The sequence below is a fragment of the Plenodomus lingam genome, assembly GCF_022343315.1.
Source record: "Plenodomus lingam strain CAN1 chromosome Unknown contig_14, whole genome shotgun sequence".
In the NCBI taxonomy this organism is placed as follows: Eukaryota; Fungi; Ascomycota; class Dothideomycetes; order Pleosporales; family Leptosphaeriaceae; genus Plenodomus; species Plenodomus lingam.
Window position 1 is genome coordinate 2,303,160 of NW_027093932.1, and position 23,969 is coordinate 2,327,128.

The window sequence follows — 23,969 nt, forward strand, 5'->3', positions numbered from 1 at the left end:
GTGGGAAACTTGGCTATTGCTGGTGGGTAGGTGCATGCATGTTGCATGTGTGGCGCGCCACGTGCGAGCAGGGAGAAATCGTGCGAGGAAGACTTTAGCATGCTATGGGTTTTCTTTTTTGTGAAGACCCTTGTATCCTCGTTACATCCTCTCTACCACATACGGCGCGCAGCACACACACAGTAGACAAGCATAGTTCCCAGCGCACATACCTACGCTCCAGGCAATCCTCACAAGCACTCTCATATCAACTGACAAACACATGTTATCAGCGTGACATTTCCACACCCTCGCTCAAGATGCAAGATCCTTTGTATCAAGAGTTCTGGGCGGATAGATTGGGCATTGTGGGGCTAAGATTGGACGGATGGGGTAAGGGGGAGAAGGCAAGGGTGGGTTCTTTCACTGTGTGTGATATGTACCTGTACCTATATGACAATGGTAATGTGCAAGATGGAAGGATAGCGTGTGGGCAAGACAGAACAAGCATCTGTGACGTGCGAGACGGAGCTTGGCGGGGCTTATACAATAGGTTTGTGGCGCGGGTGTGTGGTTTGGAAGAGGGAGGGTGAGGCGGGTTGTGTTTCAGAAGCGGGGTGGGCATGGGGTTTATGCGGTGTGTGAGACTTCCTTTTCGAGTGGGGGGAATGGGGATGGGATGGGAGCAAGTTGTGTGGCGTGTGTTATGGTGTGGTGTCTTGTGTTCATGAATCGTTTTGTATACAATTGTTGTACAGGGATGAGTGGTGACCAAATGGGGTCATTTATGGCCTGCCTTATCCATGAGGGTGACCGGGTAAAAACCTCTCCGCATTGTGAATTACACTTTTTCTCTTCTTTGAAAAGAAACCCGTTTAGCAGTTCCTCAGTCCATGTCGATATTTGTTCCTCTTTCCCTCCCCCAACGCCTCAGTGCATTTCTCCATCCATCATCTCGTCTCGTCTCGTCGTCTCGTCTAAGCAGGCAACAGAATCTCAGCCCAGCTGCTGTGTAGGAATGTGACCCCAATCTGCAAAACACAGGTTAGCAAAATGTCCATAGGAAACTATATCTTCACCCGTCTTGACACGGCGATATGGTGTGAGTTGCTACACCTCCACCTTGCGCCTCGAGTCTTCCTCCGCATCATCCAGAGTATCTTACAGCAAACAAGCCAATCGCACCAACGACGCTTCTGTTCTCCGCGCTTGTCAATGCCCGCAGTGTGGACTGTGCAAAGTTGGGCTCTTTGAGCGTGCGGCCTTTGCCTTGGATGTGCTTTGGTGGCATCGTTGCAGTGCGGGATTGTTATCGGGAGTACTGAGTTATCTGTTTAGCGACTTCGATCGGCGATTCAGAGGGTTATGGCAGCGTACGTTTGGGAGGATCGGTTGTGGAGGGGAGTTGGTGGTGGGAGGTCCGATCGATTGCGGTTCGCGAAACTTTTGGTGAGGGTTCAGCACAAGCGTCATTGGTGACCAGGTTTTGCTTATGTAAGTGGACTTGTGGGACAGATATGATATTGAAGTTGGAAATATAATGTGAGGGTATTCACTAGATTGTGCGCACTTATTGTGACTAAAGGCTATATACGTAGATTTTCAATGCGATACATGGTGATTTAGACATTCATTGTGGGCATTTTTCCTCAGTACCCCAATGCTCTTTGACCCAGTCTGTCATGATGTCTGTGAAACTGCGCCCATTGGCGAAAGCCTCTGTGTCTTCCAGCGAGTACTTCTGCCCTGTATACTCCAGTGCGAGCAAAACCCACCTCTCTAGGAATGCGTTGTACATTACATCCACCTTCTCGGGTTCATGGTCGTCGGATGCCTTGAACCCAACAGTCGACTGAATGGCATTCGGCACTTGGTAGAATTGAATCCTCTCATGCACCGTGTCGTCGCCATCTTCTCCAGCATCGTCTATGGTTGTGTAACCAGGGAATGGCTCGGGACCGTCGTTACTTGTTAAAACTGTCTGATCCCGGGGAGACTGGGCCAAGTTGTCGTGCTGCGAGAACATCATGGGACGGAATCGTGCTGCTAGTACATCTGGCGGCTGCAAGAAGGCATTGTTGTCCATCATTTCCAGCATGATGGGTCCTTCGTTATTCAGGAGTTTGATGACCTGGCTGGCCGCTTGGTATGGTACGTCTTTAATGTAGCGAAGAGCACTGGTAAATGGCGATACCAGGAACTTTGTATCCTTAGTGAAAGTACCTTTGAAGATATCAAATCGAATCGCGCCTGTATTGATGAGGACTAAGGCTTTCTTGTTCTCCTTTTCATGTCTCTCCGCTTTTCCAACTGACTGTGGGAGTAATTGCTCTTCGATCCAGGTAAAGATGCTCTCATTGTGTGGGTATGGTCGCCGATTGACCCAGAGATTCTGAGGCGCACATCCGTACTTCTCGCCAAGACCAAGAGACTTCCTGGCATCTCCGATTGCATGAGAAACCTTTTCGCCGTGTTTGGTTGAAAAAGAGGTTTCATTCTTTGCGCTGTGATGACGGAGCGAGAACAGATTATTGTCAATGTAGCGACGTGAGAAGGTGAGTCCAGCCTTCGCCGCCACAGGGTTGCGACCTTCTGTGCCACCAGTATTAAGCCCATCAATTGACATGAAACCCAATGTCTCCATGTAGCGACCACTCTCCAGAGCCACAGACTTGCTGTCAAAGATCTTGAAGTCTCGAATATGCGAATGCCCTCCGAAGAATTGTATTGGTATGTCCCACCGAGCAGATCGAATCGTAGAGTACACAGCTTTGTACTCGTCGGAGCGGATATCCACGTGGCCAAACACGATGATCAGATCCAGATCTTGATCTTTGATGGCCTCTGTAAACCAATCCTCCTTGACAGTATCTTCGACTCGCTGTATCACTGTATTATTCGCATTGGCTGTGAAATCAAAGATGAATCCAAAGGCCAAGATGCGAATTCCTTGGTTCTTTGTAGTAAACTTTTTGAAACGAGGGGCCAGTGCTTCCAGCTTTCCAGTCTTGGGGTTGTAGATGTCCAGATTAGAAGCTAGATAGCTTCCCTTGAAATCGGGAACCGTGTGATAGAACTCTCCTTCGGCCGTATCGGCTTTGTACAACTCATGGTTGCCAGAGCTGATCAGATCAATATGTTGCTCTTTCGCAATCTCATATGTGAATTTACCGCGCGGCTTGGAGGAGTCATAAATAGCATTTCCCTCTACGCGATCTCCCGTGTCGATGAGCAAGAGATCTGAGCCATCTGCATCTGCCTTGTCGTGCAGGTGCTTAGCAAAAGAGACATAGTCTCCCCAGTCAGCCGAAAATGATGATCTGCAAGGTGTCAGTTTGTGTCTCGTGTGGAGATGGGCCAGCTGCATAGAACACGTTTCTCTGATGGGGCTAGCGGTCTAACAAGGCTTTGTTGATGTGTAGTTGCTATGTGCACCACAATACGACAACAGCAGAGAAGGGCAGATGTCAGTCGCATCGTATAGAACTTACTCTTGCAAATGCCCGCCCCACCAGCCGTGCACATCTGTTGTATGCAGAAAGTTCAGCTGGGCCCAAGGTAATCCACGCAGGGGAGCAGCTTTGGGGGGAGGAGCTTCTGGTTGCACGCAGGAAACTCCTTGAAGAAGAACAACAACAACAACAAAGAGAACAAGAGAGGGGCCAGGCATGGTGAATGGGCGATGCTAGACGATGCTGTGCCGTGTTGTTCCACAGAGTCCGGATCTCCCTGTGTCTCTCTAAGCGACCATTCAGGTACTACTAACACGGTAACAAGATGGAATGCTGCCTCATGTGCATAGGCAACCAGCGTTTGTATGTTGCAGGCGCTGATGATGATGTAAAGACTGTCAAAGCGATGCAGAAATGGCTGGAGCGGGAGAGGAGAAGCAGCTGGGGGGATGCTGGTTAGTTATATCAAAGAGAACATGGCCGATGAGGCGGTGACGTCCGTCTCGGTGAAAGGGTTGGTGGCCTGCCAGCGTGATGTTGACAGGGATGTTGACGTTCCCAGACCTTACCGGTATCCGACCCATATTTAACTTAGGGCTTAGTAGCGTCAACATTTTTGAGCCAAAACACCCCAACCACCTGCGCAGCTGAGCATCCAACAAACATCCTCAACTGGCCTCTTGCACGCCTACTTTATTCACTTCGAGTCTGCATATCATGGCTCGAGCTGCAGGATCCCGCGCCGCAAGCGCCAAGCCTGCGGAGTCGAAAGACAGTAACGAGGTCAAAGTCAATGGCACCGGTACGTCACAGCTATCCAAAGCTGTCCAGCCAAAGCTAAAGCGAGCGCCAGCTGCACGACGAGGCGCAAAGAAGGCCGAAGACGCGTCTGCGACCAACGGCATCTCAGAAGAGCCTGAGCAGACGGAAGAGGCTGAAGAGCAGCCCAAGAAGAGTAGAGTCAACGCGTCCGAAGAATTGTCATGCGATACTAAGACAACAACAGTCACTGCACGAGGAGGCCGCGCAAAGAAGGCAGACGCACCCGCCTCCGCCCCCGCTGCGCCAGCCAAAGCGACCAAGCGCAAGAAGGATGAAGAGAGCGAGGCAGAGTCTGAGGAAGAACAAGTCGAAGAGAAGGCGCCGGCAGTGAAGAAGGCCAAGGTCGAGCAACCGAAGGCTGCGCCAAAGGCTCCAAAGGCCACCAAAGTCGCACAGGAGCCTGCGAAACCATTGCCCAAGGGACCGCGACGCACAAAGAAGGGCAAGACAGAAATCAATGCGATTCGCTATACAGAACCACTCAAGGTCTTTGTCTTCGGCGAGGGCAGTTCTGGGGAGCTTGGCCTCGGCGCAACCAAAAAGGCCATTGACGTCAAGCGCCCACGTTACAATGAGCCTCTCTCCAACCTGAACGTCGTCAGGGTCGCCGCAGGTGGTATGCACGTGGTTGCGCTGACCAAGGATAATAAGATCTTGACATGGGGCGTCAACGACAACGGCGCATTAGGACGCGACACGTCTAATGCCGATGTCAAGATGCGCGATCTCGACGCTGACGACTCCGATTCAGACTCTGAGGATGAATCTGGTGGTTTGAACGATCTTGAATCAACCCCTACAGCCGTGTCGGACGAGCACTTCCCAGAAGACACAGTTTTTGTGGATATTGCTGCTGGAGACAGCTGTTCCTTTGCACTGACGACAGAGGGTGCAGTCTACGGTTGGGGAACGTTCCGCAAAAATGAAGGTATTCTTGGTTTCGAGCGCGGCAACCACACTGCCAGGTTCCCAGTGTACATTGAGAGTATGAAGAAGGTCACCCAAATTGCTTGCGGTACCAACCACGTCTACGCACTGGACAAAGATCAACGCGTCTATGCCTGGGGTAATGGACAACAGAACCAGCTTGGTCGCCGCGTCACAGAGCGCTCCCTCGCCGAGGCTCTCCAACCGAACCGCATTGGTTTTCACGATGCCACTGTCAAGCGCCACAGCCAGAAGATTGTTTCCATCGCATCAGGTGATTACCATGGTCTTGCCATTGCAGAAGATGGACACATCTGGGCATGGGGAGCCAACAATTATTGCGAGACAGGCTTTCCCGATAACGCTGGCGCGGATGATGCCAGTCTTCTCACACCACGCATCATCCATAGCCTAGAGGGCAAGGACGTCGCATCTCTCGCCGGTGGCGCGCATCACAACATCGCCATCACCAAGGACGGCCAAGTGCTCGTATGGGGTCGTTGTGATGGTTCACAAACCGGCATTCCTGCCGACGTGCTCGCTGCTGAGGAGGATCCCGATAAGGTTCTCAAGAATAATGGCAAGCCCAAGATCTTGGTTGAGCCTACGCCGATCCCTAACCTCAAGGACATTGTTGCTGGCTCATGTGGGCCTGACCACACCATTGTCATTGACAAGAACGGCAAGGCCTATGCATGGGGATTCTCTGCAAATTATCAAACCGGCCTGGGCACGGATGACGATGTCGATGTTCCCACCTTGATCGACAACACTGCCACACGGGACGAGAAGCTCACCTGGGTGGGCTGCGGTGGTCAATACAGTATCCTCGCTAGCAAAAAGTAGATTGCTCCACGGCATCTGCTCCGCTTTAGCTTGCACCATTTTCCATCTTTCTGTCTCCTCATTTCTCTCATGCCAATTGCGGGCCACCCACCCCCTTGTCTCCAGATTTTGGCATACATGTACGGGCGTTACCAGGATTGCAATGCATTGCTTGTTCTTTTTTATCCTCTCCCTCTCTCTCTCTTTGTCTGTTTTTCTGCATAGCGGTCTGCCCATCCTCTCCGTTTTTCACTACATTCAGATTTGAATGCCATCTAATCTCTCATGATCTGGCTATGGCACGGCTTGGGTTCCTCGACGGGCGATGATGTTATGCTCGTTTCGCTACTAGAGGGCTGGATTGGCGACTGGGCGGTTGGAGTTCAAGCGCCATGGCTAGGGGAAAGATCATGTCTTGTAATAGTACAATGCTATGCAATTATCGTCCTGTTGTGAACCGAAATCCTCTGACTATAATCGTGCTCATGAAGAGTACGTGTGGACTTGGGTCTCTATTGGTGCTGATATGATAGGGTCAGGTGTGTACAAGCAGGGAACTGTGTGGTAACTTTGAATAGCATTCTATTGTTTTCTTAGAGTCTTGAGTTGATCGATGTTGTTGAAGCACCAAGAAACAGAAAACATGGAGTAACCTCCAGCCCAGGAAAGAAGAACGCCTCAGAAATGCCCTACTAAACTCCCAAGTCACCCATTTTCACTTCGTCCCGGTCTTAATCAACTAGCGACCTCCCCTCGCAGCTCTCGCCTGTTCCCGTTCACTCGCGTTATATCTGTAGTCATTTCGTTAGCCCCTATCCGGGACATACTCGTTCAGCACAAGGGAAGGAAGAAACTCGACACGCCTCAGGGCCGCTTCTCTGCAGCCCTACGACGCTGATGTTCCTTCCGTTGTTCTTGCCTATCTGCGGCGGGGACGTACTTGAGGAGCTTTTCGATGAGATCGACGTGGGTGAGGACCATGCGGCGGCAGCAGTAGCGTTGGAGACCGACGGCATCGAGGGCGTCACTAGCAGGGGCGAAGGGTTAGAGGGTTCGGGGATGTAGAGAGGAGCATATCGGTTGGTTGGAGGCGTAGGGCGAGGGTTTGCGGAGCGTGCGACTAGAGGGAAAGGGTAGAAGAGGGAGACTCACCCATCGGACATTTGCTGCTCGGTAATGAGGCCAATGTAGCGTTCCCAAAGGTCGCCGGTGACCTGGATGGGGGGTTAGTTATGCGCAGCGCGATCAGAGAATGGACAAAGAATGGTACCTTGCCGCAGGAGAAGCAGCGGATGGGGATGATCATTTTGGTGGTAGTGTTGAGCGTTTGTATTGTGCAAGTATAGTTCCGCGATTTGCAATGGGCTCAGACGCGGTGCAAGAAGGGTGAGTAGGCGCAAAGTGAAGTTCGATGTTTGTTTGATGTTGAAGAGTGCGACTTGGTCAAAGAAAGATGCGGACATTACGCGCTAACGTTAAAGTGATTGGTGGTCACTGCAGGCGGTGGAAAAAAGCTTGGGCCTGTTGCTCCATCAAAAAAGATTTCGAGACGCAACAATCTCAACTCTCGGATCTTGAATACTGGAATCTTGAACAGTCGCGCATCCACACCCTCTCGCATATATTTGCGCCAGGAAGATTACGGCAGGGTAGTCAATATGGTGGACGCGACTCCTCAATTAAAGAGGAAAAACGAGGAGGCGACGCCGCAGCGCAAGTCCAAGAAGCAGAGGAAGAGCGAGGCGGCTAGCATTCAAGAAGACGCGGCGACGCCTGCAGCTACTTCGACACCGAAATCAAAGACGAATTCCACGCCTAGATACAAGTCAAAAGATCAATCGAAAGCAACTGCAGAGACTGAAAAGGCGACGAAGCATGAGATTCTCGTAAATGAATCCACCACTGCGAAACGTCCAACCAAGGCTGCAAAGGACACGGAAAATATCGATGCACAGGCCCACGCAACCGAGGCTCGCAGCAAGTCGAGTCAGAAGAAGAGCAAAAAGGAACAAAAGAACGACACGGCGATAAAAGGCGAGGGCCAGGATGCTGCAGAAGACAAGGCGGTGGCAGTGATGGAGCCATTGACACAGGCACAGGTGGAGAAGGCGCTCAAGAAGAGGGATTACAAGGAACCCAAGAAGCAGAAGAACAAGAGTGATTCCAAATGGGCAGTTTCGCCACTACAGGGTGGCTGGTTCCTTCCCACTGACCCCATCTTCTCTGTCGACGAGAAGTACCTCATCCTCGCCGATCTCAACTCGCTCCAGATATATTCCACCGAAACGTCGCTCCTTGCAAATGTGCTTCCTATTGGCGGCAAGGGAGTACTCACGGCCTATGCGCTCTCCACCACGAAGTCGAACCTCGTATATGTCGCCGACTCCCATGGTCTGATCACCCTGTGGGATTGGGTAAATGGAACCAAGGTTGGACGCTGGGATATCGGAGCCCCTGTGCGGAATATGACTGTTGTCACCAAACCCGACTCTGATGAAGACCTTGTCTTCTGTCACGAGACGGGCAACAACAGCCAGGTTATCAACTGCCACGCGCTCCGCACAAAGTCTCAAGCTTCCAAAACAGAGTTGAAGCGCGTGCTGAAGACCAGCTCATCTATACGTGGCATTCAGGTTTTGCTACAAGGCAGGTACATTGTTCTGAACACGAGTGATTCGATCATGGTTGGGAAGCGCCTAAAGCCTACGCATACGGCTGTGCAGGACTTTGAATACATCTGGCGCGAGTTTAAGTTCTCAAAGCGTGTCACCACATTCAGTGCTTATCACCGTGAACGAGAGACTAGCAAAGGAAAGAAGCCTGTGGTAGACCAAAGGGATGTGCTCGACTTCGCGGTTGGAGAGGAAACCGGTGTCGTTTTCCTCTTTGAAGACATTCTGGCTACCTTTGCTGCTATTGAAGGCGCACAGAAGGGCAAGAAGGAAAAGTTTGATAGTGCGGAGAGTCTGAGACCTAAGCGGTTCCACTGGCACAGAGATGCTGTGGGTGCCGTGAAGTGGTCAATAGATGGTACGCATATGGTACGACAATGGTCCAGCATAATACTGACGCATTGTAGGCAACTACTTCATCTCCGGTGGCCAAGAGACTGTACTGACTATCTGGCAACTTGCTACGGGACGAGCACAACATCTTCCCCATCTATCTGCAGCCATCGAGAATGTAGTGGTTTCCCCGTCAGGCACCTCGTACGCCTTATCGCTTGCGAACAACTCGGTCATTGTTCTCTCCACAACCGAACTAGAAGCCAAGACGAACATTGTTGGCGTCCAGTCCCGACGTATAGACACTCAGCAACAGTCAAAAGACCCGAACGGAAACAAGACCAACCTTGACATATTCCATCATGTGCCCATGGCTGTCAATCCAGCATCACCGGATGAACTCCTTCTCACCGTACCCTCATCGCAACCACGACACAAGAATGAGGGTCTTCGGCCTGAACCATATCTACAAACTTTCGACCTTGCTAACCACCGTGCGAAGTCTAGACAGGCCTTGACACGCAACAACGCAACAGAGCCGAACGTGGCACCAGAAGGTGGCAAGATCAAGGAACCTAGCGCGAAGCTTCTTCAGGTTAGTCACGATGGCGAGTGGCTTGCAACAGTCGATGAGTGGGTGCCACCCGCGTCTGATACTGGCTTCCTGAATGAAGGTATCCCTGAATTCAACGAAGAAGAGCGCCTGAACCGCCGCGAGGTATATCTCAAGTTCTGGCGACGCGATGAAGCACATGATCAGTGGAAGTTGGCAGCGCGGATCGATGCCCCACACTTCTTCGAGGACGTGTGTGGTAATGGCAAGGTCTTCGATCTTGTTGCTGATCCCAATGGAGCTGGGTTTGCGACGGTTGGAGAAGACCATGTCCTCAAGATTTGGAGACCGAAGACGAGACTTCGCGATGGAGTAGTTGTTCGTGGAGCCGATGAAGAGGGATTGGTTACCTGGACCTTGGAGCGCTCCATTCCGATTAGCGATAAAGTCGATGTGCTTGAGGGCTCGCAACAGTCTCTTCCGCCACGGACTTCGCGGCTAGCATTCTCCACGGATGGCTCTGTCCTCGCCGTCGCCATCTCATGGGCATCAGAGTCTGATGTAGGAGTTACACACCTAATCGACACACATTCCGCAACCATCCGACGCTCCATGACCGAGGTTGATGTCACGGCACTGTCTAATCTCGGTTTCGTCGGCCAACACCTCGTCTTCGTCGCTGAATCTCTCACCGTGTGGGACATGGTTCACGACCAACTCGTCTACAGCGCCTCTCTCCACACATCTGGATTGGACCGCATAGAGCGCATCCCCTTGATCCGCTTCGCTGTCAACCACGACGACAACACCTTCGCCATTGCCCTCCCACACTTTGAAAAGAACACGTCTTCCAGTTCCAAACCAAAGAAACCCAGCTCCACTCTGACAATCTACGATCCCGATCACACATCCCCACTCTGGTCCAGCACATCCCCCTCCATCACGCTCGCCCTCGCAGCCCGAAAGGGCGAAAGCGGATTCATCGCCCTTGACTCGGCCTCGTGCATCAGAGCCATCACTCCCCGCGCCACAGCACTACAACTGCCTACACCACCGCCCGAGGAAAGTGACGGGCTACGCGAGGCTTATACGCTTAGGGATGGGGGGGAGGAGCAGGAAATGCAGGAGGCTGGCATCGGATCCGTTGATGTGGCGGAGGATCTTACGCAGGATCTAAGCGAGGACAAGGCGGTGCTGAATGCGCAGCTGTTGCAGGATGCGCTGGATGATGGACAGGTGTTGCCGCCACCACAGGTGCTGTTTGGTCGGGTTTTGGCGCTTGTGGGTGGAGTGGGGAGTGGATGTGTGTAAGAAGGGGGATTTGGTTATGAAGGTATAGGATGTGAGAAAATGTCATGTAATTTTGGTATCATGATGATGTGTGTGTGTGTGTGTGTGCGTGCGCGAGGTTGTTGTAGTAGCTGCACTGCCAACGCTCGACGCTCAAGTTTTTATTTTTTCACTGATAAAAATGGCATCGTGGTGTGTACCTCATGTGAGGAATACCATATGGCAGACTTGTAACTCGACTGCCACATGGCCAAATCCACGCCTTGGCTCTGCACTCTCCCCGGGCCCTCGAAGCCCCCCTTTCTGGGGCCCAAGCCAGGCTGCCCACTCCCAATCTAAAGAAGCATGGTTTGATGATTTGCGTGCAGGACAATGGAAGATGAAGATGAAAATGAGGTTGACATCGTAACTTCACAGTACGGGAAACCGCCGTCTTGTTTTTTTTTGCAGAGTTTTAGTTCAAAAGCCTGAATTCAGTCGAGACTTTGGTTTGAGTTTGCAGAGCGGGATTAGTGTGGAAGGTTTGGATGGGGGATGGGGTTGGATTGGATTGGGTTTGGAGCGGGGGGGGGGTGAACGGTGAATGGTGAATGGTGAACGGTGAGTTGGATGCGCCTCCATGCGTGTTTGTTGGATTTGTGAGCTGGAGGGGGGATGTTGTGTGACTGTGAAAGTTTCTTGGGGTTTTTCTTCTGGTGCGATGTGCATGCGGTTTCTGGGGTGGTGGGAGAGCAGTGGGATACCTCATGTTCGAGACGGTCTTTCTTCGCAGGTTACCTGTTGCTGGGTGGTGAGGAGCGGTAAAAGGTCTAGTGAGAGGAGTGGTGCGCAGTTCAGCAGTCTAGACAGTTCCACGCGACGGTTTGGGATAATGCGGGGGGGGGGGGGATGGTGAGGAGGTGTTCATGTGCAGTAGAGTAGAGTAAAGACTGGTCAGGTACAGGACTGAACCCCCCTTTTCGCTTAGCAACCGTGTCTTCTAGTCGGGGGACGCATGCGGCGGTTCGCAGCGTGTGAGGGCTCACGTGATGTTTGGCTGTGGATAGGTGCACATGGGTTTTGTTGTGTGTGTGGACTGGATTTGCAGTGTTTAAGTGTACCGGTACTGCGCAGTACCCTATCCTTTACAAGACTGTCACGGGAGGGAGAAATGGGTGGTCTAGAACCCATGCGTGGGATTTCTTTGTCAGCGCACAGGCTGAAACGTTGCCCGTTTGGGTACTATTATTCGTGAATGGCTGGGTGTTGCAACGGTTGGACCGCGGAGTGAGTATGACGTTTTGTTTCTTGTTGGAGGTGGGGGGTGGAGGTGTTGCTGACGAGAGTCAACGGTCAGGCTGTTGCTATCAGCCTTGAGGATGAAGTGCTTGCCTGAGCTCGCTGGCGTTTGGTGGCTGTTGCAACGCGTGTGCGACGGGAGGCCGTACGGTACTGAAGCCATGCGCGTGTCGTCGTAACTCGCAAGTCACACTGTGGCTGTTCAGTCTGCTTAGCGCCTTGTCCTGCCCCCGTCGCGTAGTAGCACGAGGTCGACTCATTGTTTGTCAGAGTGGGCGGATGCGGAGACGAGTGACAGATCCGTACCTAGCTGACAGGAGAATATGGCCATCCGCAGCTAACGAGCCTGTAGACCGATGGTGGATCGGCGTTGGCGATGCTGAGCTGTACGGCTCGCACAGCTTCAGCGGTGAAAAAGCGGCCGGTGGGTGATGGGTAACGGAACAGATGGCCTCATTGGCGGGCGGGCGCAGTCCTCTTTTTGGTTCCGCTCACGTTGTGCGAGTATGGCCGAATGTAGATATAAGGGAGAAGCTGAGCAAGGCATGGCGAGATGAGTTACTGCTTTGGGATAGAGTTGGCGCCTTTTGCGCCTGAGAGATGCCTGGCAGAAGAGAAGCAGTACATGGTGGGAAGGGCGGAGACGGGTGTGACGAGAGATCCGCGTCCAGCATCCCATGCTCCATCCCGCTTTTGCATGCTAGCCTGTGAGATGCAAAACTCGACTGTCTGGTTACTCTACAGTGTATAGGTGACATGTACCCTAGTATATTGGGGGACAGTCCAAAAAGTGACAAGTCACTCGAAGCACGGAAATAAGGAATGCACCGCCCAAAGCATGAGTGTGACTCAGTCATCATGATGGATGAGTGATGAGTGGTTCATGCAGGTGCTCTCTCCATTGACCAAGGTTTTGCTAGGTAGTTTGCTAGTCGTCGTGGTGGTGGTGAGTACTCTAGATGTCTCTAGAGTCGAACCCAGGCTTTACTCAGCATTATTCCTTTGGTGCCGAGTAAGCCAAATGACTCCCACCAATCAAAGTCCAACACCAGGCGAGGAAGAGGGTCGAGTTGGTAAGCCAAAGAGTCCAAAAACCCCCCCATCCATGACGAAAGCGATGACATTGTGCGAGAGAAAGGCGGGGGGGGGGGGTTGATCTCGGTTGATCTCGGTTGATCTCGTTGCACGTCTGGACAGAGAGAGGACCTACATCGCCGTGGTCTAGAAAGTCGATGCGGACAAAGAGGAAGGAAGCTTTGGAATGCCGTCGTCTGTCTCGAGACGCCCAAGGGCTGTTTTGGGGGGAGCTAGCCCATGATGAGTAGAGTACTACAGTCCAAGCGTCCAAGGTTTGCGCAGTTCGTCCGGAGCGAGATCTACTCTACCAAGGTAGTCTATACCACCGAAAAGACGAAATTCTGGTCCGTAGCTCTCGGTCTCTCTCTGTCTCTCTCTCTCTCTCTCTGTGTGTGTCTAGGGATGGTAGTAGTTTTCTGTCTCTTGAGTGGTGTGGGTGAGGGCAAGGGCGGAAAGGGACGGGAAGGATGTGTCGGTTCCGCGTGTTCCTTTGGCGAGCGGGACTGCCAGCCTGCCAGCCTGCCAGCTGTGCAATGCGAGTGTGTGCGAAGTCGGGGCAATGCAGAATGCAGAATGCAGAATGCAGAATGCAGAATGCAAAAGGGAGAATGCAGATGCATGGCAACGCAACGCAACGCCCAACTCTATTGATTAGCGAGAGGGTCGGGCGGGGCCAGGTGTTGAAGCCACAGGCAGCCACTGTAGGTCCTGCCTGTCCACCGACAATACTCTACAATACTACCATGTTTGCATGCTACCCAACAGGGCCAGGCTACGGAAATTCAAAATGGTCCTGTCCGATGGCCCTGACCGCTCTGGCTAGCGGATGATCCTGTCTGTGGCTTTGACCGCTGGTTGACGCTGGCGGCTGGCCCTGAGCCTTACGGACAACGCATCCCTGGCCGTCTCCATGGGCACACACATCAGGCACCCGTTCCATCTCTCTCTCTCTCTCTCTCTCTCACACACACACACACACACACAGACATGCACGCATAATAGTAGATACGCAGTACGCGCGCCCTGGGTCCAACTAGGCAGACAACGCACCGGCCAAAAAGGGGAGTCGGTCGTGTTGTGGATGGCTGCAGAGGCAATGTAAAATGGTTGTTGTCGCAGAGCAGAGCAGAGCAACAACAGGGCGCCATGGATGGTGCCATGACCATGCCAGGTGGACGAGAGGATGGCCGGTACGGTACTGTACCATGGGCCTGCCGTCGTCATGCCTTCGCAGTTTGCTAAACTCCGACCAAAACGCCATTTGCACAGAAGAGGACAGAAAAGGGCGTCTCTGCGACAGGTTACGTGCCCGCTCCGTGCCGACTCGGTGGCAGAACGAAGCCTGTCTGAACCTACGGCCAACTGACTGGCCTCGCAGCCTGGCACCCGACCGGGCCAGCTGGCTGAGCTAATCCAGCCAGAGAGTCAAGAGTGAAGGCCGCAAGGGCCAACCAAAGTCCAGTCGACCGGCCAAAGGCTTTTGCAGCGTCCGCCTCGGGTCCCGCGTAAGCTGCTTGCATCCCTGTCCGCTTGTGAATCATCTCACCGACTCGGCCAAGAACGGTGGAAAGATGCCAATAAATCCGAGAGCCGTTGGAAAGCATCGTGGTCATCCTCCAAGCCCTACGTAGCATAAGACACACGCTGGTCCGCTTCTTTTGGTCTTTTGGAGAAAAAGACAGACCATCACATCACAGCAACAAACAACAGGCAAAGAAGACACACACACACACACACATATACTATACTCGTCCCCCTACACACAACACATACATACATACCGTGCATCGATTACAATCTCCAAAGCACCCAAGCTCGGATCCACTCCCGCCCATTGGCTACACACCATCAAGGTTCGCGAACCCTCCCCATGTTTCGTGTACCAGTCATAGTAGTCATCATCATGGAAGACTGACTCACATGTTTCTTAGCCAGCTACCTGTCCCCATCCATCCATCTATACGTCTCTGCCTGAACCACCAGCAGGATGCCTTCTTCATCACACCTTCGCATACAGACCTTGTCGGAGCCCATCACCGCCGAGGCAGTTCGCTCCCACTTTGTCTCCTCACCACCACAAAAGAAGCAAAAAATGTCCCTCACCCAAACCTACTACATTGCAGCCTCGGCCCGCTCCAAGCTGGGCAAAGAGGCCTCGAGGGCTGACCACGACCTCCGCCTTCTTGTCGGCCACGCCAATCTCCTCGACAGCCTGATGCTCGAACTTCAAGATGCCGAACGCCAGCAAGAGCAATGGTTCAACCAGACCATGGCCAAGGCCTCCAAGGCCGAGGACCGCCACATTCAGTGGGTGGACAGCATCGCCGAGGACGAGGACTACTCGGATTCAGAGTCCGAGTCCGAGTCTGAGAACGAGGATGACTTTGACATGATTGCTGCCATTCCCCGCCGCATCGCCCACCCACCCGTACAAATAACCACCATGGAGGTGGATGAGGAGGACGACGACTTTTATGACGACATGGAGGACGACTCGGAACTTGCCCTCACTCGTGTTCCCTCGCAGCTACAATCCCCACCAGAGCTCGTGTTTGAAGAGGAATCCGACGACGAATCGCCTCCCAAATCCCCACCGACCTCGACATTCAACCTGTCCGACAACGACGCTCTTCTCAACCCATCCTTCTACGACGCCAAACCACAATCCGGCTACCTCGAGCACGATCACCCGCTGTTCATGGACACCAATGCTCCGCTCATCTCAAGTTATTAGGCCAGCGCAGCATTGCTACGACGACGACCTTTTGATTTTTGATCAGCATTTTCAGCGAGCCTGCCCTGTTTCAGCATGATATCCTCGGCGTTTTTTCTTTGGAGCTTTTCTTCACTGGCATTGGCATGGGCCACGGACGGAATTTCACATTTTTACATTTTCACGAAGCGATCTACTCTACTCAGATTTACGGGGCAAGGATTACAGTACACGACTATGAGCTACTGAGGCGTTTGAATTCGGGTCGCATGCGGTTCTGAGCTCTCCCACTGTTTTTTTTTGGTTGAGACTCCCGCCCTAGTTAGCTGTCAAATCAAATCAAGCATCATCATCATCATCACTCTACCTACAATTCCCCATCGCGATCTCCATGCTTCATGTGACGCCTCGTTATCGCCGTACGCGCCATCTGCTCACCACTCACCAGGTCACGACCACGCTTCACATGCACTCTACTGATTCGCTAGCCTAGGTACCGAATCCTCTCGGCCGACCCTCCCCCCTCGCACGAAAGAACAAATGAATGCAGTATATTCCACCGGTGTCGTCTCCACTACGGCACGCCGATTCAGCTTTCCCACGTCAGGCCCGCCAGTCTATAGTATGACAACCTAGTTTGGTGCCTGGAAATATTTTTTGCGAAGAGAAGAAGAAGAAAAAATCCCCTTGACACGCTTGAGATGCCGCGTACATGCGCGCTCAGGGAACCCGCGCGGCGCGGCCAAGCTCGGCGCCCGTGGCAGTCCGTGAGGCGCTGTGGCTTGGTCAGGGTTGGCGTTGGAGAGTGAGTGAGTTAGTTTCCGCTCGGTCGAAAGACGGAAATGCAGGGCTTGGACTACCATGTCCGCTGCGGTTGGTGGTTGGAGGGAGGGGGTTGTGTGTCTGAAACGCTCACTGTTCGTCTTACCTACTCTACCTCCCGACTGTCTACTGTATCTCTAACCGCTTTTCTGAAATACGCCGGATTGTGCTCATGTCGTTTGTCTTGTCGCTGTACAGTAGGTACATGCATGGCAAACAGGCAAGACTCCAAAGACGTTCTGGAATCCAGATCACCTGTCTGCCATGATCTCAACGTGGCCTTTGCATCTCCACACCATCCAAAAAGCTGGAAAGGTTGAGACTGGAAACTCTGGGCGCCCATCACCCTTCTTTCCCCACGTCGCCCCCCCCCCCAACCCACAAACGGCCTCACAATCGCATCATTTCCGCATCCTGTGGTTGATGATTGTATCACTTCTCGAAATTGCCTTTGTGTATGGTACCCTCCCCTGCTCCATGTACGGGGCCCCGAATGTCCGAACGAGAGAGCCTCCCGCGCCCCGAGGGCAGTAATGGGGTTGCTGTATTCGGTAACGTATTTCGACGGTCTCATGTATGGCAGAATCAAGGGTCTGTTTGGTGGCCGATGATCCTGATGCGTTGTTCGGCGGCCCGTTGTGGTGAAACACAAGGACCAAGCACGTGTCTAGCTCGAGGCGTCCATGTAGCCTGCCCTTTCCCTTCCCATGGAAATGCGGGATTCCTTCTCTCATTGCGACCACGCTGTCAGAACATGTCTCGGTGTGTTTTGCTGAGCCACACTGCTGGCTGTCCAGGCACGATGGCGATGGCGATACACAATATGCGATATCTGATCCTTTGCGAGGCGTTCTAGCTCCGCCTCCCCTCTTTCCTCTCCCCTGGGAAAACCCCCGTCGACGCCTTGTTTTTTGAGCTGCAAGAACCAAGTTGATGTCGAGTTTTGTGTATTGCTGCCTCATCGCGCCCTAAAACAGGGACATGGGCTGCAAAAAGGCCAACAGACAGCCGCAGATCATTCAGCACGAGTTCTTGTGCGCTCTACTAAGCTCGGTCTGTTTACCTGTCGCCCATTTTCTGCGCCTTGTTGATACCACGTACCTGGCTACTCCTAGTTTGTTGTCCTATATTTCACATTCGCCGGTACACGGTAATTGGCAGCTCCTCGCTGTCTCGGAAGCTACCTTTCAATCCTATGCCTCAAATTCGGACAACTTGCCTCACATGGGCCTCGGCTGACTTGCATGTCCCTTGCCTACAATGCATACACACTGTAATTGCCATACTCTGCTCTACATACTCCCAGCCAAAACACAGCCATGCCACGCAATGACTGACATCATGTTCGAGATGAATCAGGGTCTCGACTGTTGTCATCGATAAGCCCAAATCCGTTGTTTGCCTGAGCTCGGAAGCTCGCTAGGCTCGGATGCCGGATCGCGTCCCTGCCTTTCCCTACTCTGGTTCTGGTCCTTGCATGGGATTCGACATGATCGACGACCACGATTCCGAGCATCCTATCAAGGATGAAGATGATGCACGGCGATCAGGTATCCCTCCAAATACTCGTCATGGATGTAAAAGAATCGTTTCCAACGGATCCCGCGGGATGAGAAGAGGCTACGAGGTCAACATCCCGTTTCATATCGAAGATTCCACAGAGTCCACCACCTGCACCTGGTTCGCTCCTCAGTCAGTTCAGTGATCGGGAAGAAACGCTTCCTGCTTCCATGACATCCGTCCCTCCCGTCAGCACCCGCCGAATCCATAAAGGCCGGCCATCACGTGAACTGGATATCCGGGACTTCAGCCCTACCGCTCCCGCTCGCCAGCTTTCTCAGAACCGGCCGCTCAAAAGCATGGAGCTTCCGCCTACCATTTGTCGACAAGAATTGTTCACGGGCCAAAAGACCAACATGCCATGACCACTGCGAGAACTTCGCGCCAACCCGCACCGAGGTGGCTTCTTTTCTTCTTCGTGCCCGCCTACTGTACGCCACTGAACAACTCCGTTCGCATGACCTTTTGTCGACCAGACCGTGCTCCCCCCCGCCCTTCTCTATATTAGGCAATGGCACGGAAGCTGGATGGAAAACGACCATTTTTTCTATTCTAGCTCGGAAAGAAAAATTCCCATGGATCCCTCGGGCCCCCTGCCGCTACGTGTCACAGTCATCATGCCACCATTGTGTCAAAACCCTTGATACAGGGACAGGTACGGTAGCTTCATCAGCTCATCCAGACTTTTTTTTCTTGCTTCGGAAAATTTTCCGCCTAGTTGATGCCGATGTACATACACGGACATGTGCGACAAAACGACCATTGTCCGGATCTTAAAAGGTTCCGTACGTACCGGTTACGTAGTAGATGTAGAAGAAAAAATCCCCATGTTTTGCTATGGCGTAACGGAGATTGGGTCTTGAATGGCATGTCACAATATAAAAAAAAATTCATCGGCCCAGACTTCGCTGCTTTCAGCTGAGTCGTGGGTTTTGCGCTTTGCTGGCTTGCCCGAGCCGAGGCTCCGCTGCCATACATGTGGCGTTTTTGGCCCTGGTACTGAGGCTTGAGTCTGCTGTGGCCGCATGCAGCAAGGCGGCTCAGGAACGGCGGCTTGCATGCTGTACGTATTGTACATCCAGCAGAGTCTCTGCGTTGGAAGAAGAAGAAAAAAAATCCCTGTGCAAAGTCCACGGGAATGAATACAGTACCCAATTATGCAATCAAGTCCCCAGGATAGGGGCTCAGGCACGTAGCTTGCAAATACCAGTCTTGCCAACGTGCACGACGGCGGTCAGTTTCACACTGCGCTGGACCACCCTATTGAACAATTTGTCCTCGCTGTCTCCATCTTTACTGACCGCCTCACTTCCTAGATGACCACAATAGCGGTGACCGCCAACAACAAAAAAACACATGGCAATCAATTCCTGAGCCGGAGCGCGCGCGCCCTGCGTTTAAACTTTCCACTCTACCGGTAGGTACTAGCCTTTTATGCAGGAACACGAGATTTCGGGGCGGTCGATGCTTGGCCTGTGAGGCTGGTGGGTATGCAAGTACTGCATGTAGGTTGCTGGGGCAGTTTTGTTTTTCTGTTCCGGTATGGGTGAGCGCCATGTGCGCCGTGTGCGATCTCCGCTTGGCTGGGTTGTGTTGAGGGATGGGGTTGGGCGGTGGGCGGGTGAGTTTGGTTGGGTTGGGTTTAGATGGGATCTACCGGTACGGTGCTGTAGAGGTAGTATTCGGGTTGTAAGAGGAGATGCTTTGTGTTTATTGATAGTAGCAATCATATATGACGATCCTTTTGCCATGCATGATACATCTACCTAGGTAGTACATGTGTTCTGTAGTAGCATCGCCAGCTACCATACCAACTCCCTACTCAACAACACCGTACAACCCCCGCCTATTCAAGTCATGATCAGAACAAGGTAGAGAGGCCCTGCAAATAATCCATAACAGCAAATCCAACATCTCTTGATCCTCTCAAGTGTACTTTCTTACCCTACATAACCCCTAGCAACCTATACCCTGCCGCTACCCAAAAGAAAACCCCCACAATTCTCATTTGGCTAGATGCCTAGCTAGCAGCCCCTCACCATTCAACCCGCGCCCCAACCCTTTTAATAGACACACCATTCCAAGCTACTTCGTCCCCGCGCACTTCTTTACGCTCAATACTAATCCAGCCCTTTTTCATCACAAATATATATTCACCAATTTTCAAAAGTGGTATTCAACAACCAGCCCGTTTGGCTTAGGGGTACAGCGTCGCACTCGTAATTTCTGCGTCATGCGAAGATCCGCGGTTCGATTCCGCGAATGGGCAAGTTCTCTCTTTTTTATTTTTGCTTTTTTGGGGGATGTTTGGTAGAAAAGGGGGTTAGTTAGTGTGTGCGGTGATGATAAAGTTGTATTTTTGCGTGTTTGTTATCTTAGTAGTAGGTTGTGTAGTGTTGTGGTTAGATAGTTAGATACCAACTACAACAAATTTAGATGTTAGAAGTGGCCAGCAATACACAGATGTGAGTGTTGTTTTGCTTTTTTTTAGAAGGGTAGATTGTAAGGTATTGTGTGCGTTGTAGTGTTTTTTCCTTTGAAATCTAGGTTATAATCCCACACGGAAGAAGGAAATCCTTTTATAAGGTGTAATTATAAAGTATTTATAACAGTGGCGCAAGTTGACCACAACACTATTAACTATCCCATTATATCCCCAAAAGCAAACCTCCTAGGCATTGCTTAGTCCAGCGGCTGCGATGTTTTGAATGAAAACAAGCCTCAAGTAATTAGAGCGACACTGGAGTTTGAGACGCTTCCCAAGAAATGCACAAGACTTGGTATTGAAGACACCAGTGCGTAGAAGGGCTAGAATTGTTTGGTTGAAGACCTGTCCGACCTGTCTAGCACAGCTCTGTGTCCCTGATATCCTTTGCTTCTACAAGTCTGCGGTAGGCATTCGTTTCCATATCCCTGGGTGGTGATGCGAATTCTGCTGCAGGTCGTGCACTCGGTCGACGTGTGGGCTGTCGTACCAATAAGCTGTGAGGGGGGCGAGATGGGTGATCAGACCAAAATGTTGATGGGATCCCGCTGGAGATTGACGAATCCGGCCGATGGTCAGGCATATCAATGTCGCGGATGTGTGATTTGACATGTTGTTTTGTATCGCGCAAGGATGATACTTCATCTCGGCGAGGTTGTGAAAAGGTAAGGCAGCTTGGGGAAATCGGCCGGGAGATATTGGAGTCTGGAGAGACTCGAAGAGGATATCGTGCGATAAGGACGGGGATTCTGGTACGATGAGAAGGGTAGAAGCGTTTCCCTAGTGTGATTACTGCAAATTTTGCCTGTCCTGCGCCATGCCGAGCACATTGTCCAACCCAAAGATCCGCAGCGATAGACATTCTCGTTGGAACTTGGATAGAAGGGTCCCTGTGCTCACGTTCGAGTGCCGCGTTTCTTCCCAGCTCTATCGTTCGCGAAGAATCGCATGGTAGTACTTTGGCCAAGCGCGTAATCATTAGTGACGAGATCATGTCCATCTCCTTCTCTGCCTGTGCTCGACTCATCGGATATGTTCAGATTACATGACTGCATTATTTCCCACAAGTTCACAAGTCTTGCGTCGAACACAGATGGGATCCAGAGGCACGCATGTAGCTTGTCTATCATGTATGCTTCTGCTGTTACATCCATGGTGCCTGTTTCAAATGCAAGCGCAAATTTTTGTGCGAAAAAAACCATGATTGGATCTACCCTCAGGGACGAGTTGATGCTCAAGGGGTCTTGGCTACCAAGTGCACCCATGGTGATTACCCAGAGGTAAACATCGCGAGCATTCGACCATTCTGACAGCGGGATCTCTTGAAAGATTACGTGAAGTTTACCGACAACTTTGGCAAGACGAGATCCGAATGGTACTGCCTTTGGCTCGGTTGCATGCGTCATGAAGATTAGCAGGGCAAGGCAAATGCTCCGGTCCATGGCATGTCTGTCGTCTCCCGGACATCGATCATACCAATCGAAGAGTCGGTACATCAATAGACTCGCGTGCTTTTGAAGCTCAATTGAGTCGACCAGGCATGAAGATCTGTCGTACCACAGGATGAGATTTGGAACAAAGACGACAATGGCGTGGATAATTTCCAGGAGAATGCGATTGACGCCAAGATCTTGACATTGCCGTGTTATGTGGCTGGGCGTGATGTAGAAATTAGATGAAGTAGTCGCATAATGCCCAAAGTAGCCGCTGATATCGTCCAAGACAGCGTACGGCCTTCTGAACGTGGTGATCGACTGTGCGATACTATGCCTGATGTTTGAGATTAGCCTCATTTGCTCTGTATTGCCTTGAGCCCATAACGAACATGAGTATGCAAACCTGTAGGCAGCGATTTCCAGACAGGGCTGCAAGCCCCCCTCTTTGTTCTATCATAGTCCGGAGTCCATTGAGATGTGCATCATTTGCACCTATACTCGATCTTAGATCCTCGCCCATTTTCCCTGACCCCGCAAGATCTGATTCCTCAAGAGCGAGAAGTATAAGGACAGAGGCGATAGTGGTATCATCGGTACTGTATTTTTCGTTGGTCAGAAGGTCATTCACCGCGGACACAGCGCGCCACTTGTAGATCTCGGAGGCATGATTCGCGGCTCTCGATGATGTTGTGAGTGCGGCATAAATGAAAGGAGCGCCGATCGGACTCTGGAGACATGAAGAGACCCAATGCGTGGCAGCTTCCCTAGATGATTTGTAGAGATCGATGGGAAATAGATTAGGGGTCGTAAATTCAATGACTACGGTTTCCGTCAGCAGTAGTGCACAGGCATGGAGATACTTGAGCGTACATTGATGAATCAGTCCTTCTGTGTATGCATCAAGGCGTACAGCTAAACAGTTGAAGGATGCTGTGAGCCTAGTACTGGGACTGGGTTGGTATATTGAACCTATGTGTTGTACAGCATCGCATGGGAAGCCGATGTTTTCGCACTCAGCACGTGGACTAGCATAGCTGGATACGGGGCTTCCATGTGCCATATCGCTATTCCGACTGGAAGCCACGCTATCACTCCCACTACTAGGTGAAAGAACAACTGAAAAATCCCATGGTATTGGTGAGTTGTAACATTGCTGTTGAGGGTTGGATCCGCCGGTCTGCATGAGTTTTGTACAGCTCTTCGGTTGACAAGGCAGTCCCTGTAACGATGTTTCCGTTATACCATTCTCCGAAGCTTGATTCCGAGGCTTTGTACTCCAAGGTTTCTTGTTGCGAGCGCTCTTCATTACAAAAGACCTGACGACCTTGTCTGGCTTTGCGTTAATACCACCATTGCTGGCATCGATAAACATGAAAGCTGTAGGACGCACGCCCAAGTTCTTTGGAGCTAGTTGGCGTTTGTTTACACTCATGGCATCGGGTCCTTGGAAGTGCTGTGCAATCATCATGATTCAGTTGGAAGAGGCGTGGTTCGAAAATACTGGTACAGTTGCAATTGTAATAGTTGTGACAGAGCCTTGTGAAGCAGGGGAATGTGCGTGACGAAACGAGATTTCAAAAGATTGCTCGTGTGATAGCGACATGACAACTCATAGTCCGTCCGAGGAAATATGAACTTTAACTTGGAGCCCGTCTGTAAAAGGCCTCGCGCTAACTGTGTTGGTGATGTGTTTTCGATGGACAAGGAAGGGACGACCATGCGCTGAAACCGCGAGCATGTGGACT

At 51.8% G+C, this 23,969-nt stretch overlaps 10 protein-coding genes across 10 annotated transcripts; 4 read left to right on the forward strand and 6 right to left on the reverse strand.

Moving 5' to 3' along the window:
* Positions 1–653: 653 nt before the first annotated feature.
* Positions 654–3,664, reverse strand: IAQ61_002815 (uncharacterized protein; the record flags this gene model as incomplete). The annotated part of the gene is made up of 4 exons (XM_003843400.2): positions 654–1,010; positions 1,145–1,248; positions 1,636–3,299; positions 3,471–3,664. Coding segments are annotated over 4 exons (2,016 nt in total), but the record flags the coding sequence as incomplete, so codon positions are not given.
* A 484-nt stretch (positions 3,665–4,148) lies between these two features.
* IAQ61_002816 (uncharacterized protein) lies at positions 4,149–6,026 on the forward strand (the record flags this gene model as incomplete). The annotated part of the gene is made up of 3 exons (XM_066095704.1): positions 4,149–4,233; positions 4,285–4,386; positions 4,438–6,026. 3 exons carry the CDS (start codon positions 4,149–4,151, stop codon positions 6,024–6,026), a joined length of 1,776 nt encoding a protein of 591 aa, XP_065954540.1.
* An 843-nt stretch (positions 6,027–6,869) lies between these two features.
* On the reverse strand, positions 6,870–7,311 carry RPB10 (DNA-directed RNA polymerase II subunit L; the record flags this gene model as incomplete). Its single annotated transcript, XM_003843398.2, has 3 exons — positions 6,870–7,032; positions 7,158–7,219; positions 7,276–7,311. 3 exons carry the CDS (start codon positions 7,309–7,311, stop codon positions 6,870–6,872), a joined length of 261 nt encoding a protein of 86 aa, XP_003843446.2.
* Positions 7,312–7,663: 352 nt separating this feature from the next.
* IAQ61_002818 (uncharacterized protein) lies at positions 7,664–10,874 on the forward strand (the record flags this gene model as incomplete). Its single annotated transcript, XM_003843397.1, has 2 exons — positions 7,664–9,035; positions 9,085–10,874. The coding sequence occupies 2 exons, from the start codon at positions 7,664–7,666 to the stop codon at positions 10,872–10,874; spliced, it is 3,162 nt and encodes a 1,053-aa protein (XP_003843445.1).
* A 433-nt stretch (positions 10,875–11,307) lies between these two features.
* Positions 11,308–12,023, reverse strand: IAQ61_002819 (uncharacterized protein; the record flags this gene model as incomplete). The annotated part of the gene is made up of 2 exons (XM_066095705.1): positions 11,308–11,694; positions 11,982–12,023. The coding sequence occupies 2 exons, from the start codon at positions 12,021–12,023 to the stop codon at positions 11,308–11,310; spliced, it is 429 nt and encodes a 142-aa protein (XP_065954541.1).
* A 54-nt stretch (positions 12,024–12,077) lies between these two features.
* IAQ61_002820 (uncharacterized protein) lies at positions 12,078–12,830 on the reverse strand (the record flags this gene model as incomplete). Its single annotated transcript, XM_066095706.1, has 4 exons — positions 12,078–12,168; positions 12,225–12,386; positions 12,438–12,515; positions 12,694–12,830. The coding sequence occupies 4 exons, from the start codon at positions 12,828–12,830 to the stop codon at positions 12,078–12,080; spliced, it is 468 nt and encodes a 155-aa protein (XP_065954542.1).
* Positions 12,831–14,560: 1,730 nt separating this feature from the next.
* IAQ61_002821 (uncharacterized protein) lies at positions 14,561–14,812 on the reverse strand (the record flags this gene model as incomplete). Its single annotated transcript, XM_066095707.1, has 1 exon — positions 14,561–14,812. The coding sequence occupies one exon, from the start codon at positions 14,810–14,812 to the stop codon at positions 14,561–14,563; it is 252 nt and encodes an 83-aa protein (XP_065954543.1).
* Positions 14,813–15,195: 383 nt separating this feature from the next.
* On the forward strand, positions 15,196–15,942 carry IAQ61_002822 (uncharacterized protein; the record flags this gene model as incomplete). Its single annotated transcript, XM_003843394.1, has 1 exon — positions 15,196–15,942. The coding sequence occupies one exon, from the start codon at positions 15,196–15,198 to the stop codon at positions 15,940–15,942; it is 747 nt and encodes a 248-aa protein (XP_003843442.1).
* Positions 15,943–18,172: 2,230 nt separating this feature from the next.
* Positions 18,173–18,448, forward strand: IAQ61_002823 (uncharacterized protein; the record flags this gene model as incomplete). Its single annotated transcript, XM_066095708.1, has 1 exon — positions 18,173–18,448. The coding sequence occupies one exon, from the start codon at positions 18,173–18,175 to the stop codon at positions 18,446–18,448; it is 276 nt and encodes a 91-aa protein (XP_065954544.1).
* Positions 18,449–20,819: 2,371 nt separating this feature from the next.
* IAQ61_002825 (uncharacterized protein) lies at positions 20,820–23,692 on the reverse strand (the record flags this gene model as incomplete). Its single annotated transcript, XM_066095709.1, has 3 exons — positions 20,820–22,558; positions 22,614–23,043; positions 23,095–23,692. 3 exons carry the CDS (start codon positions 23,690–23,692, stop codon positions 21,685–21,687), a joined length of 1,902 nt encoding a protein of 633 aa, XP_065954545.1. The 3' UTR covers positions 20,820–21,684.
* Between the last annotated feature and the right edge of the window lie 277 nt (positions 23,693–23,969).